Source organism: Enhydra lutris, unplaced genomic scaffold, assembly GCF_002288905.1.
Source record: "Enhydra lutris kenyoni isolate GAN:26980312 unplaced genomic scaffold, ASM228890v2 scaffoldscaffold1, whole genome shotgun sequence".
Classification (NCBI taxonomy): Eukaryota; Metazoa; Chordata; class Mammalia; order Carnivora; family Mustelidae; genus Enhydra; species Enhydra lutris.
In genome coordinates this window covers 78,631,435-78,647,241 of record NW_019154085.1, presented here as the reverse complement: position 1 = coordinate 78,647,241, position 15,807 = coordinate 78,631,435, and the positions used below count along the sequence as shown (strand labels likewise).

The 15,807-nt window shown below is 38.5% G+C and overlaps 1 protein-coding gene across 3 annotated transcripts in view; it reads left to right on the top strand.

Moving 5' to 3' along the window:
* Positions 1–10,439: 10,439 nt before the first annotated feature.
* The window catches only part of LOC111143691 (NCK associated protein 1), a 99,434-nt gene continuing 94,066 nt past the window's right edge, over positions 10,440–15,807 (top strand). For 2 of the 3 annotated variants that reach the window (XM_022497518.1, XM_022497524.1), the window contains exon 1: positions 10,654–10,761. In XM_022497518.1, the coding sequence (XP_022353226.1) occupies positions 10,654–10,761 (108 nt within the window). Of the gene's footprint in view, positions 10,762–15,807 lie in introns of all 3 variants that reach the window. The other variant, XM_022497532.1, reaches the window with a different exon arrangement.

Here is a 15,807-nt window from a genome sequence, read left to right as displayed (position 1 = left end):
GCCACCAGAGGAGGCAGATAAAGAGAGAGCCTGAGTCAACCATCTGCAGTGGGATATTTAGTCCTGATATTAGCCCATAAGATTACGAAGGCTACACTATGAGGCCTGTGGAAAGATTATCATGGAGTTGGGCATGATGCATTGAATTGATAAGGAAAAATACTTTTTAGGGGTGCTTGGGTGGCTCAGGAGGTTGGGTGTCCAACTCTTGGTCTCTGCTCAGGTCTTGATCTCTGGGTGGTGAGTTTGAGCCCTGTGTTGGGCTCTGCATTGGGCTCCCCAATGAGCATGGAGACTAGTTTAAAAAAAAAAAAAGAAAAAAAGGAAAAATACTTTTTGTACCTTTGGATGATGGTCTAAAAAACATTTATGCCAAGTTAAACCTAGACACTTAGCCACATGATTATTTGGGTATATAATTGTTCCTGTTGTGCCTCTTCAGGTGGACTCATTATAATCCAGAATGGTTCTGACTCTTGGGTCTATGAAGCTGTATAGAGGCTTTAATGAGACCATGCACTCTTTAAAATTGTGCTAAAAATTTGTATATTTTTCTGGATAGGATGCATAGCTTCATTAGATTTACAAAGGGGTCTAGGATCCAAAGTTAATTAGGAACTTAAGTTAGAAACAAGAATTAATCTGGTCTATTAACACCAACATAAAAAGAAAAGCAGATTGTATCTTTGTTTTGTTTCTGTTTCAACTCCTTGGAGTACATGAGTAAAAATGATTTGCTTACTTCATTCCTTTCTTCTGATTTAATTCCTTTAAATCTATCTCATCCTCTCTTAAAACAAGTGAGTGACATGGACTAATTCCATTATTTCCAGAACTGATTACACAGTCAAGGTTCTTTTCTGATGTTTAGAGGTTCTATAGTTTATATCTGAGTGGTTGCCTTTTTAGTTGATATATTAGATAACAGAACTACCATAACTATTTTCTATTTAAGTCAATTTACTGATGTTTACTGTTGCATCAAACTATTCTATAATTAGGGGCACCTGGGTGGCTCAGTGGGTTAAAGCCTCTGCCTTCGGCTCAGGTCATGATCCCAGGGTCCTGGGATCGAGCCCCACATCGGGCTCTCTGCTCTGCAGGGAGTCTGCTTCCTCCTCTCACTCTCTCTCTCTCTCTCTCTCTGCCTGCCTCTCTGCCTACTTGTGATCTCTGTCTGTCAAATAAATAAATAAAATCTTAAAAAAAAACTATTCTATAATTAAAATCTAACATGAGAAAGGATTTATACATATACTTGTATTGCAAAAGTTTGCTTTAATGTGCTCCTGATATTTTAAATACAGAAACTACTATGTAAAATAAGTGATAATATAAAACTAGTAAGAAAAAGTGATTTTCCTTTCTTTATAAACTGAAAGTTAATTGCTTTTCCTATCATTTCAAATATGGCACAAATAATGATTAGGAATGGGGGAAATATAAGAAGTATGAAAATTTTTGAGTAAACTCTGATTGTAAAGTTTTGTTGTGAAAATAGTAATCAGTTGAAGTAATTACAAAATAGAAGAAATGGTAAGGCTTTGACATGCAAACAAGTCAGGTGGAGCAGCTGTATATTCATAGTTTTAAAGCAGAAAAAAAAAGGATTTGACAATAGCAGCTTAGTTTTTGTGATAGTGTTAAGTAACACTGGATTTGAATTTAAGTGGGAATACAAACTTGAATTTAAGCATCAGCGAACACCTGATTTATTGTAAACATTTAGACTTCAATGATGTTTTAATGGCAAAAAAGTCATCTTATAATGAGTTTATAATATTTTAGCATAATGTATATTTTATAATAAGAACAAATTTAAAGTCCTTAACATTTGCACATAATCAACACTTAGAAGCTTAATGATTATGGTGTGTGTCTAACATGAAATAGTGAAAATATCATTTTCAGAAATTATTACTTTGAAATAGGAATTTGTCAAGCAAAGCAATGTTAATACAATTAGGTAGGCTTTTCATTTTTTTGTCGAGTGCTAAAGCACAATGAGTTAGCTATATTATTCCCTAACCACTTGTCTCAACAACTTTGCTACTTTCTCTCTCTTTTGTACTCACCTAAAAAAAGAGAAATCCACGACATTCCATCTTTTTTATGCCATTACCAACATAGGAAATTACACAACTGAGCAGACTGGGGCAATGATAATAATAGCCATAATAGTAGTAATGACCAGTAACATTTATTCTCACTGAATTGTATAAGGTGCAATGCTAAAAATTATTTCATGTATTCATCACAACAATCTAATGAGGTAGGTACAATTATACCAATTTAAGGTGAAAAACAGATTTAGAGAGCTTTGGTCACATGTTCAACATCACATTGCTGTAGGTGGCAAAGGCGGGATCCAACTCGATCAGTCTGACCTCAAAGCTAAGGTTTTGTTCTGCGAACCATTTAAATACCTAACACCAAACTCAAATGAACATTTAACATTTTCTGACACATGACTTTCCATTTAGGCTAATGAACTATTTGTTATGAATATGAATCACATTAATGCCTGAAAAGCACTTGGAATAGAACATGACACATTGCAAGTACCCAGTAAGTGTTAGCTAATATCATTATCTTGTCTCTCCCTATAACCCCCAATCAAATATCAGTCTGGCTCTGTATTATCTGCTTCCCCATCATCTCTTTCCTTCCTGTTCTAGCAAAGCTTCTGTTCTTTTTTTCTTTTTTAAGATTTTATTTACTTATTTGTTTATTTATCTGAGAGAGAGAGAGCAAGCGCACACGCATGTGCCAGACCAGGGCAGGAGGAGGTAGGGGTAGAGGGAGAGAAAACTCAAGCAGACTCCATGCTGAGTGGGAGGTCGGGGGCGAGGGCAGGGGGCACAGCAGGGCCTAATCTCTGGACCCTGAGATCAAGACCTGAGGAGAAACCGAGTTGGATGCTTAATCAAGTGAGTCACCCAGGCGCCCCAAAGTTTCTGCTCTTTTGATTATCCTATCTCTCTGCACTGAGTTATAAATATCTCTTTCTACAGGATAATTTGGCAACTACCTACTGAAAATAAACAAAAAGTCCTCCCTTAACTCCTCCAGGTATTACCCCGGTCTCTGGTCCCTTTCACAATTTTATTCAGTCTCAGTTTGCTAGCTCTTGATTCTTAAAAGTTAGAGTTCCTAAGGGCTTTAGAATAGGATTTATTTTCCTTTTTAAATTATTTGCTCCAAAAATGATCTTGTCTATTCCCATGGTTTCAAATAACATCCATATTCTGATGATCCCAAATTTGTAACTACAGTCTAGGACATTCCTTGGATGTCCAGTTCAGTATATTCAATATCCTTCCAAATTTTTGAAAGACTGTTCACTTTTGGGATTGACTAAATGTAAATATTTTGGGTCTTATATATTCAATTGGAACTTGAGTATCATAATAGTCTTATCCTGTATTCTAATTCAAGTTTTGTTCTACCATTGACTTTGCCAATTTTTTATGCATTCTCATATTTAAAGAAGACTTAAGATTAATCTAAAAGGATCCACTGATATTTGTATACACTGATTTGTATTTCATCATCCATTATTTAAATGTAAGTCTAAGCATAACACATATCTAAAACAAAACCAAAAACTTCACAAATCCTTTGTACTGTGGAAATAACCAAGAAAAATGAAAATCAATCATAAAATAAAAATTTTCATTACATTAGGATTTTTCTACAGGGAAAACTGAAGTTGTTTGGAAAGACATTATATCATTAGTTTTGCAGAACAGAAGCAAATACACATGTGTGGAGTGCATTATCAAAGATCTGTCAAGCCAAAAGATGAAACTAATTGGATGTGATTGGTCGAGATCAAGACTGTAACTAATTTTTCATTGTTTTCTCTTTGAACTTACCGGATTGGTTCTATTTCTGGCATCTCTTCTGCTGATTACTGGAGACATCTCATGTTTTGTTTAGGCCTGTCTTTGTTACACCTTTGCAATACCAAGTTGCAATCTCTGGCTAAGTCTTAACTCCTTACTTCATTTACTACAGATACTGGGATACTGTTGCTCCATCTTTTTCCTATTCTCTTTCCTAATTATTTTCTAGTAGAGCAAATTTTCGTACCTGGTTGTTTTTGGATGTAGGGGAACAGAACTTGAAGTACTGATTTAGCATATATACTATTGTCTATCCTTTCTTTTTTTTTTTTTTAAAGATTTATTTTATTTATTTATTTGACAGACAGATATCACAAGTCGGTGAGAGGCAGGCAGAGAGAGAGGAGGAAGCAGGCTCCCCGCAGAGCAGAGAGCCCGATGCGGGGCTCAATCCCAGGACCCTGGGATCATGACCTGAGCTGAAGGCAGCGGCTTAATTCACTGAGCCACCCAGGCACCCCTTGTCTATCCTTTCTATGGCCATTGTTAAACAACAGTGAAATCTTCTATTGTCCTTCTCCACACTTCTTTATTCAGAGTTGGTTCCTTTGTTTGCATTATTGTCCAGTTACATGTAGTCTTTGAAACAATTTTTAAAAATGATAATTCTTTGCAAAACTCCATTAATTTCTTTTCTTTTCTTTTTAAAAAAAAAAAATATTTATTTATTTGACAGGGAGAACGTAAGCAGAGGGAAAGGCAGGATCCCCACTGAGCCAGGAGCCTGATGTGGGACTTGGTCCCAGAACCCTGGGGTAATGACCCAAGCTGAAGGCAAACACTTAACCAACTGAGCCACCCAGGCGTCCCTGTTAATTTCTATTTTATATGTGCCTGACCCTTCCCATCGCTTGACTCATTTTCTCTTTCTGCATTCAATTCTGTGTGAATGTAGCTGTTTCCCAAAGGAAGGGATGGAGGACAGAAAAACCAATATATATCTGCTGCACCATTCTCAGGTTGTGAAAATCTGTTTCTGAAGTCCAATGGGGGCAAAGGTTGCAACCGTCTTTAAAAACAAGTGGAACATTATCTTTGACAAGAAACATCCTAATCAAAAGGCTTTATCCCAAGAACTCAAAAAGATTTCTTTTGTCAATTTTTCTCTCTTCTTGCTTTAAGTAGGGAGGCTGGCTCACATAAGTGATTTTATTTATTTATTTATTTATTTTTAAAAAAGATTTTATTTATTTATTTGACAAAGAGAGAGATCACAAGTAGGCAGAGAGGCAGACAGAGAGAGAGGGAGAGAAGCAGGCTCCCTGCTGAGCAGGGAGCCTGACATGGTGCTTGATCCCAGGACCCTGAGATTATGGGCCTAGTTGAAGGCAGTTGCTTGACTGACTGAGCCACCCAGGTGACCCTTGAAGGAAATTTAATGAACGGATTATTTATAAAGATTTAGGCACAGTTAAGGAACTTTATAAGTAACTGTAGAGTCATGTTCACTGGGATGCATGAGAAATTTATGCCATCCAACTGCTCTTCAGTGACATCACAGTAATTAAGAGTATGCATGAATTTTGGTCAGACTGATAAAGGATCCAATACCAGCTTTAACACTTTCTATGGCAATTTAAAAAACTTATCTGCATTCCTATTTCCTCATTTGTAAGATGAAGATGATAATATATCAAAGGATCATCGAGACAGAACAGAAAATGTAACTCAAATAGTAACATCTAACACATAGTGCAACAACACTTGAATGTTAAATTTTAATTAGTATTCTTTATTTGATTCCTAGTAGAGATATTATAATACTGGCCACAAAAACCAATATTTAGGATCAGGTGTGGGTGTAATAATAATTTAAAAAACCCCAAATAAAAGAAGTTAAATATAAGTTTCTCTTTCACAAAAATCAAGATCAGGATAGACAAGGTTTGGTATGGCAGTTCTGCTCTAAAAAGCCCACATACATCTTCCATGTCTATTTTTGCCATGTATGTGGCCATTGTCTTCATGGTCCAAAATAGTGGTCTTTGCATCCTTGTTTCATGTGGCAGAACGAAGTAAGTGTAGAACTGGCAGAAGAAAAGTTGCAGCAGTCTCTTAAGCAAGGTTCTTGAAAGCTTACATCCTATGGGCCAGAACATCAGTCATATAGCCACAGTGGGCTGCATGAGAGGCTGGGAAATGTAGTTTTATTTCTAAAGGAGAAAGAGACCATAGATATTAAAGGATAATCTGAAATCCTTGTCACAGTCAGCAACTCTTTCAAACTATCTTTATTATCCTTAAGTTCCCCAAAGTTACCTTTTGTTCTCCCATTTTTAAAAATCTTTCTTCTCCATTGAATTTTTTTTCCTGCTTTAGCATTCATAAGCCTATATATTTTCTGTCCCACTTTTCTTTCCAACTTTATTTCTCATCGTGTCTTTGTATATGTAATGAGCATTCCTGTTATTTGCCTGATATTTTGCATTTACTAAGGTTGAACTTTGTGCATAGAATGTCACTTTCTACAGTTTATAAGTCCAAGACTTCACTCTAATTCAAAAGCCAAATGTAAGTTACTTGGAAAAGGGCTCTTAGAAGCTTCAGTTTGAAAATGTTCTCTCTAGGTCTTCTGTAACCTTGTACCTGAGGCTCCCACGTATTAGATCTCCTTATGTACATTTCTACTCTTATCAGGATGTGAGTTCAAGGAGATGAAAATCTGTATCTTACACAGCTTCATATCTCCTTCTGTAGAATAGTATTCTGCACGTTTTAAGTATTTGATTAGTTATGTATTATATAGAACTGGATAATTTTTAAAGCCATCCATAATTGTTACTCTAAATGATCAAATGTTTTATAACACCTATATAAGAAGCTGTGTGCTGGGGCGCCTGGGTGGCTCAGCGGGTTAAAGCGTCTGCCTTCGGCTCAGGTCATGATCCCAGGGTCCTGGGATTGAGCCCCGCATTGGGCTCTCTGCTTGGCAGGGAGTCTGCTTCCTTCTCCCTCTCTCTCTGGTGCCTCTCTGCCTACTTGTGATCTCTGTCTGTCAAATAAATAAATAAAATCTTAAAAAAAAATAAGCTGTGGGCTATAGTTTCTGAAATTTTGTGAGAATTTTATAATTGAATCATTGTAAAGCATATTTGGAGACCACAAATTATAATTGTAACATCAATTCTTCTGTAAAGCCAACTTTACTCTTCCTCTAATTTTAATATTTTCAAGTTTGCATTTCCAAATGCTTATCTTCCTTAGAGTGAGTACCATTATGCTTGCCTCAAAAAACAATTTTTCAAATGTAGATTTATTTTAAGAATCAGATTTATTGAGATAATTTTTTAAGAATCAGATTTAAGAATCAGATTTATTGAGATAATTTTTTTTAAAGACTTTATTTATTTATTTGACACAGAGAGAGAGAGATCATAAGTAGGCAGAGCAGCAGGCGGGGCGGGGGGGGGGGGGGGGGGACGGCGGTGGAGCAGGCTCCCTGCTGAGCAGAGAGCCCTGATGTGGGGCTCCATCCCAGGACCCTGGGATCATGACCTGAGCCGAAGGCAGAGACTTTAACCCACTGAGCCACCCAGGCACCCTGAGATAATTTACATACGATAAAATCCACACTTTCTTAGGCATACTGGTCTCTACTAAGTAATTTCATTAGTTAGTTTTCTAAGATTACTACAGATTTGAAGCTATTATCTACTTTCTGTATCTCTGAAGGCTTATAATTTTAATGATCTCTGAATATGTTCCAGGGAAAAACAGTAGAAATCTCTTAACTGAATGGAAACTACTTGGAAATCTTTAGTACCAAATGAACTTTTAAAACTCTGCTTTATATGATGAGGGAAGTAAAATCTCCAATAATGCTTTTAAAACTTAGTTTCTTAATCATTTTTAAAATTTTATGCTTTCCCAGAAAGCTATGGTAGGAAAAAAACACAACAGGCACAATTTTTTGTAATAGTTTTATAGGCTGATTAACATGGTATAACATATTTTCAATGACTGAAGAACTGAAAGAAAATATAAAATGATATATACTAATTATAACTGCCATAAAATTATATGTACATGGCAAAACATATAATTACCTTAGTTCTGATAGTATGCTTTTTATATATATAGGCAAATACCGAAAGGGTTGAAAAAGATGCTTTTTGATGCAAAATGTAGGAAAAAATGCAAGAATTATGAATACTTCCTCTAGATCTAATCTCTTTTACTCAAATAGGTATATTCCATTCAGTCTAGGGTCAGTATGTCTAGAAATTATAATAAAAACTGAATACTGGACTAGATCTAAAGAGTCTCCCTCTATTGTGTATTCTGAATTATAATCAGGTACAAGTGTTCAAGTTCATATGGAAACATGATAGTGGCTTTTCTTAAATAATAGTTGTGTTCAAATTATAATATGGTACCTTTTTCTGTTCTCTTTATATATCACTTTGGAAAAACTAGAAAATGATGTGAACTTTCATTAGTAGGACACTGTAGTTCCGCTCCTCACTAAATGTTTGTGGTCCCCTGAAAGAGCACATCTTTCCTTCAACGTTCACCATCTTTCCGTTTTCTTATGTGGCTGTCCCAACCCCCTCATGCAGCTTTGCTTTTCCCAGGTCTGCTCTCACTGTAGCAGGCTCCAGATGCTTGCCTCCTCTAAATTAAAATTTTAACTATCAGGTTGGAAAGTAACCAGATAAATCAAATCCCCCAACATGTTACTGGCTAAAATAGCCCAAAAGGTCATCTCCTTGAGGTGTTTGAATTTAAAAAATAAATAAATAAAAGTAAAGGAGTCTTTAGGTACAAAGCCTTCATTCAGGTATGATTGACTGTGCTGGATGTTGGACTTCTTTAATGTCACTTAAGTCAAATGCGTTCAGTCCATTCCTTTCCTCTTGTCAGGATATTAAGATAAAGATTTCTGTAGAAATAGTACACACCCCAGCTTTATATGTATTTTTTAAAAAATTTATTTATTTAACAGAGTTCACAAGTAGGCAGAGAGGCAGGCAGAGAGAGAGGGGGAAGCAGGCCCCTGCCCAGCAGAGAGCCAGATGCGGGGCTTGATCCCAGGACCCTGGGATCATGACACGAGCTGAAGGCCAAGGCTCAACCCACTGAGCCACCCAGGTGCCCCTATATGTATTTTTGAAAGATTTTATTTATTTGTTTGAGAGAAAGCATGAACAGTGGAGAGGACTAGAGGGAAAGGGAGAAGCAGGCTCCAGGCTGAGCAGGTGGCCCAAGAGGGGGCTCCATCCCAGAACCCTAAGATCATGACCTGAGCTGAAGGCAGAGGCTAACCCACTGAGCCACCCAGACACCCCTTAAATTTCTTTTTGAAAGCTATTCATCACAATTTCCTTTTCACAAAGAGTTTTGATAAATCCAATGATAGCTTATTTTCTCTTAGAATGTTGTTTTGAAGGTGGTTGAACATTTTGTCATTCATTTAAAATTAATGAATATAACAGAAAGATTAACACATTGAAGTAAATTAAGGGCAGAAATTATCAAAGCAGTGTGAATCCTCTTGGCTAGAACTCCTCAAGCCAATTACCTAAGTCCTTGCTTCGTTCACTTTTGGAACCAAGTCTAATACATTTGTCTAGAGGGAGTAGTCTTGGAGTGTGGCCGGGAAGAAACTGATCAGGAAAAAACCAAAACAAAACAAAAAACCACAATGAGATGGAAAAGGAGAAGGGTTCCAAGAAAGGGTGGGATTGAGGGTGGAGGCCAGGAAAAAAAGCGATCGTTCTTTCACTGAACATTTATTTTTTGCTTCCCTCATGCCAGGGTCTATTTAGAGTCTTCTCCGGATGGGTGCCACGAGTCAACAAATTCCGGATTCCGATTATCTCAGGAACTTGAGCTGCCCTCACTTCCGACCTCCTCTCTCACAAACTGCCTGGAGGCAGGGGAGTAGGGATGGGATGCGGAGGATGGGAGAGGCGACGCCCGCTTCGCGGAGCACAACATTTGCTGTGTTCAGCCGGGAGCGTCTGTCAAGCAGTGGGAGGAAAGAGCTTGGAGCCACCAGCCCACTCTTAGGCAAAAGTCTCCTGAAACGCTCCCCTCCCGCCCTCCGGGCTTCTGCTGGTTTCTTTAGGGAGGTGGTGCGGAAAGCCAACTTTTGGGAACTTGTAGGAGAGGCGTGGGGGCCGAAGAAGGACGAGCATGGAAAAGCGACCTCACTCGGTCCCGGCTTAGGACTCCCCTGCCGGGATCCGGCGCAGTGGGCGTTCAGGGTCGGGTCTGGGGAGGGAGTCAGGTCTCAAGCGGCCGCCGCTGCAGCAGCGGCCAGGCCGGGAGGGGCGACTAGGGCCCCCCCGGCGCAGTTCCCCGTCCGGCCTCGCGGGGGCGCCGGCGCGGCGGATCAGGTGACCGAACGCTCGTCCGGGGCTGCGGGAAGCTGCCTCGTTCTCAGCCGCCGGAGACGCCGCCGCCGCCGCCACACCTAGTGGAGGAGCCGGGGAAGGCGGCTCAGTGGGGGCTGGGGCGGAGAGCGCCGGGGGTGGGGACGGAAGGGCGGCGGGCGGAAGGCAGGGGGCTGACGGGGCACGGGCTGCTGCGGGGGAAGGGACCCCGAGGCGTCTGCCGAGGCTCGCTCTGTCACCCACGCGGGATTGGGGCGCAAGCGTCATGGGCGCTCTCCCCTAAGACGGAGGTCGCGGGAGGGGGGAAGAGGCCCGAGAGAGGTTGACGCGGAGGCCGCGGGCCGGTGACTGGGCGCAAGGCGGCCGGCGGCGGCAGCGGCGGCGGCACCACCACCACGACTACCACCATGTCGCGCTCCGTGCTGCAGCCCAGTCAGCAGAAGCTGGCGGAGAAGCTCACCATCCTCAACGACCGAGGCGTCGGCATGCTGACTCGTCTCTACAACATCAAAAAGGTGCGCACGGGCCGACGAGGCCGCGGCGGGGGCGACGGGCGGGCGGAGGAAGGACGGGCGGCGGGGGAGAACCGGGGGTGGGGGCAGCGGGCGGCGCCCACGGCAGAAATCACGGCCCTGCCGAGTCAGGCCCGGCCCGGGGTCGCTGAGATGCGCCGCGGCCTAATGCGGAGTCCCGGCGCCTCGCCCTGCGGCTGGCGGGCCGGCCGGAGGCAGAGAGAAGCCATTTCCCCGCTCCCAACGTTGGGATCTGGCGGGGCCGGCACAGGGTGCGGGGCGCCTCTGTCGCCCCCTCCTCTGCGCCCCCGCCCCCGGAACGGGGTCAACAGGAAAGGGAGGGTAGAGGGTAGGCAAGATGGGGGCGGGGAGAGCATAGGAAAACTTGGGTGTTCCGTAACTGAGGCTGAATGGTGGGAATCTGGCGGAGATGGTAGCAATTTTTTCTCAATTTTTTGGTGTGTGTATGTGGGAAGGGAATTCTTTATCAGGGTGAACCCCGCATCTCCTCCGCTTGCCACTTTATTTTAGATAGCTAAATAATAGTCGTTTGAGAGCATGCTGACAATTTGGAATTATTTCATTTTGAGGGTGGAGAGGAGGGGGAGGTGAGGGTGGAACCAGTTTTCTTCTGAAATACTTCTGGGCTGTGAGTCACTAGAACAGGAATAACAGCCTTCTCTCCCATCCCTCTTTACACCTCCTCATCTTAGTTTTTCCAGCCTTGTCTAATAGTACCTAAACACATTTCTTAAAGTTCTGTGTCGGTACGAAATTAAAACTGTAAATATGTTGCTATTATTACTGGTTTATAACATATAAGGAAAATTTGTAGTTGTAGCTAATAGGCCCATTGAAAGTCTTTAAATGGCTTCAGCAGATTAAGAAATGGAAGGCTGAGTTGGAGTTAAGAGAAATAGATGTAAAGATAGAATAAATATTAATTCCTCCTAAGAGAAAACAAACCAAATTTTTTTCCTTTTAAGGTAGGGTTAGTAAGTTTCAAAGAACTTGGTAAAGAGAACATTAAAGGGATTTTTGGGTACAGTCTACATCCTTTGAGTTTCCAATGTGTATTTGATGTCATGTCTTCATAACTATTTTTTTTGGCTTTTTAGTAAATCGTGAATATTTCCTTTAGCGCAACCATAGTAGAATTGTGTGTAAATTAGGGCTGCTGAAGAAATAATATATATATTTTTTGAAGTCCGTATAATGAGGTTCAAGTATAAAACTGATTTATTCCAACAATTTGATGTAGATATTGTAGTTTTAAAGAAGACTGTCCTGACTGAATACTAATAAGTTTTTTTATAAGGATGGTTTATGTTCCTGTTGCTTACCTGGATGCAAGATTAGTTTGCCTCTAAACACAGTAAAATCTGGAGAGTATCTGCAACATGTCTGTTCAGTTTGTTACATCTTATGTGGCAGGAACTCAGTATCATTACAAAGAAGCCCTCTGCATTTACCAAAGGGCCTTGGTTATAAATTTATGTGGTTGCAAAGAATTTAATTTTGGTACTATTACTTACAGGTTGTATCGACCTAAACTTTTTTGTGAGATTATGCTTTTTAACAAACTTTGAAATTTGAAATTTGACAAATTTGAAATTTGTTCCTATATGAACTTTGTCCAAAAAAACGAGCAAGGCAAGCAGTACTAAAAATTACTAGACCTGTGGTATTGTGGTTAAAGGAAATGGTTATGATGGTTTTCAGAAGAGGAAGTGAGAGTAACATCAAAAGTGATTTGGGTATTTGGGCACAATACCTTTTTAACCTTGCATTTAAACATTTTTATGGTATAAATACAGCCAAACTATTCCACTTTCATAAAGTACATAAGGTTAAATTTTAATCATTTCAACTCTTACGATTTCAGTTCAATGCCTTAAAAGCATATTTTTTCACTTCCTGTTTTGAGAAACTTCAGGCTCTTGTATTACTGAGCTAGTGAAATTTAGAATGAGTTGAATGTGATTATTAAATCCAAGTGTCAAATATTTTGAGTTATTGAAATGTTATATTTCAGCACTTTATTGATAAATATTTTGTCCACCTTGCTTAATTGTGAGTTCCCTCTGGGCAGGGAGAGTGTTACTCATTTTTGAATTACTAGTACTCAGGGCCTTACCTGGTTCACGAAGTTTTCAGTTAAGTCATATTGAATGGGTAAATACACAATGTATGTTATAAGTGTATATTTAACATATGAGTGTGTGCATAATCTTGCTCTAGTTTTAATAATAGCTTTTGGATTGCTCTCCTTGTGTAATTTTGCATACAAATGCATCAGATAGATTTTGATTCTTTTAGCCTATAGAGTTGTCTATAAGACTGGCATATCTTCCTGGCTGGCTAGGGATTGAAACATTTGTTCAAAAATCTTGCCAAAAAAAGTGAGTAAGATTTGTTCACCATGTGTTTATAAGGTTCATGCAGTCTGCATTTTTATAACAGTATGAGCTACCTAATCTTTTCAATCCCAATCTCTTACAATCCTCAAAAAAAAACCAAAAAACCAAAAACAACAAAACCCCCCAAACCCTCAAAAACCAAAACCCTTCCACTACATAATACATGTCTATCAATCACTTATTGCATTTTTATTAACTCGTGTGTATTATATTGTTAGATTCAATTACTCTGTTTCATTTGGAAGTCTGCATGGGAATATAATGAGCGTACACCATGAAAATACTTAAGTGACCCGAGTAAAATAACTTCATAAGTTACTGGAATCAAAAATAATATGCTTTGATGCTTATTATAGGAATGTAACATGATTATTGAAATTGTTTTGCTTTTTAAAAAAAAATTTCATTGGTTGAAAAAATTTTGAATCTTAATATGTACAGATTACGGAAATTTTAAGGAATTTATAGACTAATCAGGGATGTGAAAACACATGAAGGAGGATTTTAGGGAAAAGACATGAACGTGGTAGGTAGTTTTACATTTAAGTTTATTTGTTTCTTGCATCCTTAAAAATCTAACTTTTATTGAAAATATGTCTTTTTCCAGACCTGATAATACTGCTCACTTATATGTTGATTTTTAACATTTTCCAAGCTCCTTTTATATCTGTTACTGTGGCATGGCAGGCAGTGTGGTTGTGAAAGTGGAGTACTGGGCCAGGATTTGGGAGACCTGCATTACAGTCTTCAGTTTGTCACTGAGTTTTGTAACATTGGGAGGTGTCTTGACTTCCCTGAACTTCATTTTTTACTCATTCTGTAAAGCAGGGAAAGATTAACTGTAAAAGGAATGCTAAAGTCCATTCCAGCTCTGATTATCTTATCTTTACAAGTAGTAGTCATAGCCCATTTTAAACAGTAACTGAATTCAGTATACTTTTCTATAATATAGAGATGGTAATCCATTCTCTGCCTACATCACAGGATTATTCATGAAGATAAAAGACAAAAATGTGAAAATAGTTTAAAACCTCTGTGAATGTAAGGTAATATTTATTTAGAAGTCTCAGCAGCTTTTTTTGTCAACATTTGTTTTTTCGAAATTTTACTGCTATTAGCAAACATATTCACAAATACCAAAACATTTTTGCTGAGTTCAGAAATATATCTATTTTGTTTTTTGTTTCTTTTCCTTTCTTACCTGTCATCAACATGAACTTGATAATTCTGTACCAAATAGATCTCAGTTAATACTTGCGTAATTTTGTTACATTATTGCCTTAATTCTAAAGGACAGAAAAGAAGACCCACCCAGCTATTGCAAACTTTTTTTTGAATGGCATCTGTTTGCAGATTTCAAAGCACTTTCACTTGTTTAAAAATTTTTTTCTTATTAGAGGCTTTTTAAAAAAATAGTCTTTCCCCATAATTTTGGATATATTTATTCTATGAGGAAAAATGGGTAGAATAGCAGTGTAAAAAATTGAAAAGTCTTTAGCTGGTATCTGTATATTTAATGGAGAAAAAAAAGGGTGCATGGGAAGGGTGTAGTGCAAGGCAAAGGGAGGGGAATCAGCTTTAGTTTTCTCTTTCACTGTTATGTTTATCTTCATTTAGGGTGTTATTTTCTCTGTTCTTTAATCAGGAGCAGAAACATGCTCCAAAGATTGGTTTGTAGCAAATTGTAGACTAATAATTATTATTAGTATGAGATTCTCCCCCCTCCCCTGCTCCCACAGTGGGGTTTCATTATTAAGAGCCTTAAACATGATAAGAAGGAAACATCTCTCCATAAATCTGAATTAAATAATATACATTATTTATTTAAACAGATCCTATCATATCCATTTGTAACTTTATTTTTCAGGAAAGCTGCTTGTAAAAATGAGGATTTGATAATTTTTTTTCTTGTTATGTTGGATGGTAGGCTGAGGAGATAAAGATCACAGATAAATACTTAGGAAAAATTATTTTTATTTTTTCAAGTGGCAGTGATAGATTATTCTTTGTGGACTAGTTAGTAAATACTAAGCATTTTCAATGATTACAAAAAGAATATATGTTTATTATCAGAAACTCAAACATAAGAGAATTGTGTCACTTCAGAAATTCTTTGCCTGCCCTTCTCCCACTTTTAAAAATAAGCCTTATACTTACACCCTCTTCTGTACCAATGTTAACATATGTGCATGCATATTTTATTATATTTTGATTAAATTAGACTTCACAAAAATAAAATTGAAGCAGCATGGTGCAGTTTACATATAAATGAAATTAGGGTCCTTAATCTATTGCTTGTATACTTACACTGTAAGAAAGTGTTAAAGGAACGAACATATTTAGCTAGCTATATCCAATATGTAAAAAATGAAGAAGCCTAGAAGAGAAAGTATGTCAGGGTCAAAAGTTCTTGTCCTTACTGCTTGGGATAATTAAAAATCTACTCCATATTCTTGTTTGATAATTTCCTAGGGATTGTTCTTATTAAGTTAAGTTATAGCAGTAATTTTGGGTCAGTTCCAGTACTTGTACACATTATATGTTACTAGAACTAAAAAGTTTCATCTCTTTATTGGCCAGTAAAAATAATGTGTAATGAAATTAATGCTAGCTGGCATTTTATTGAGAC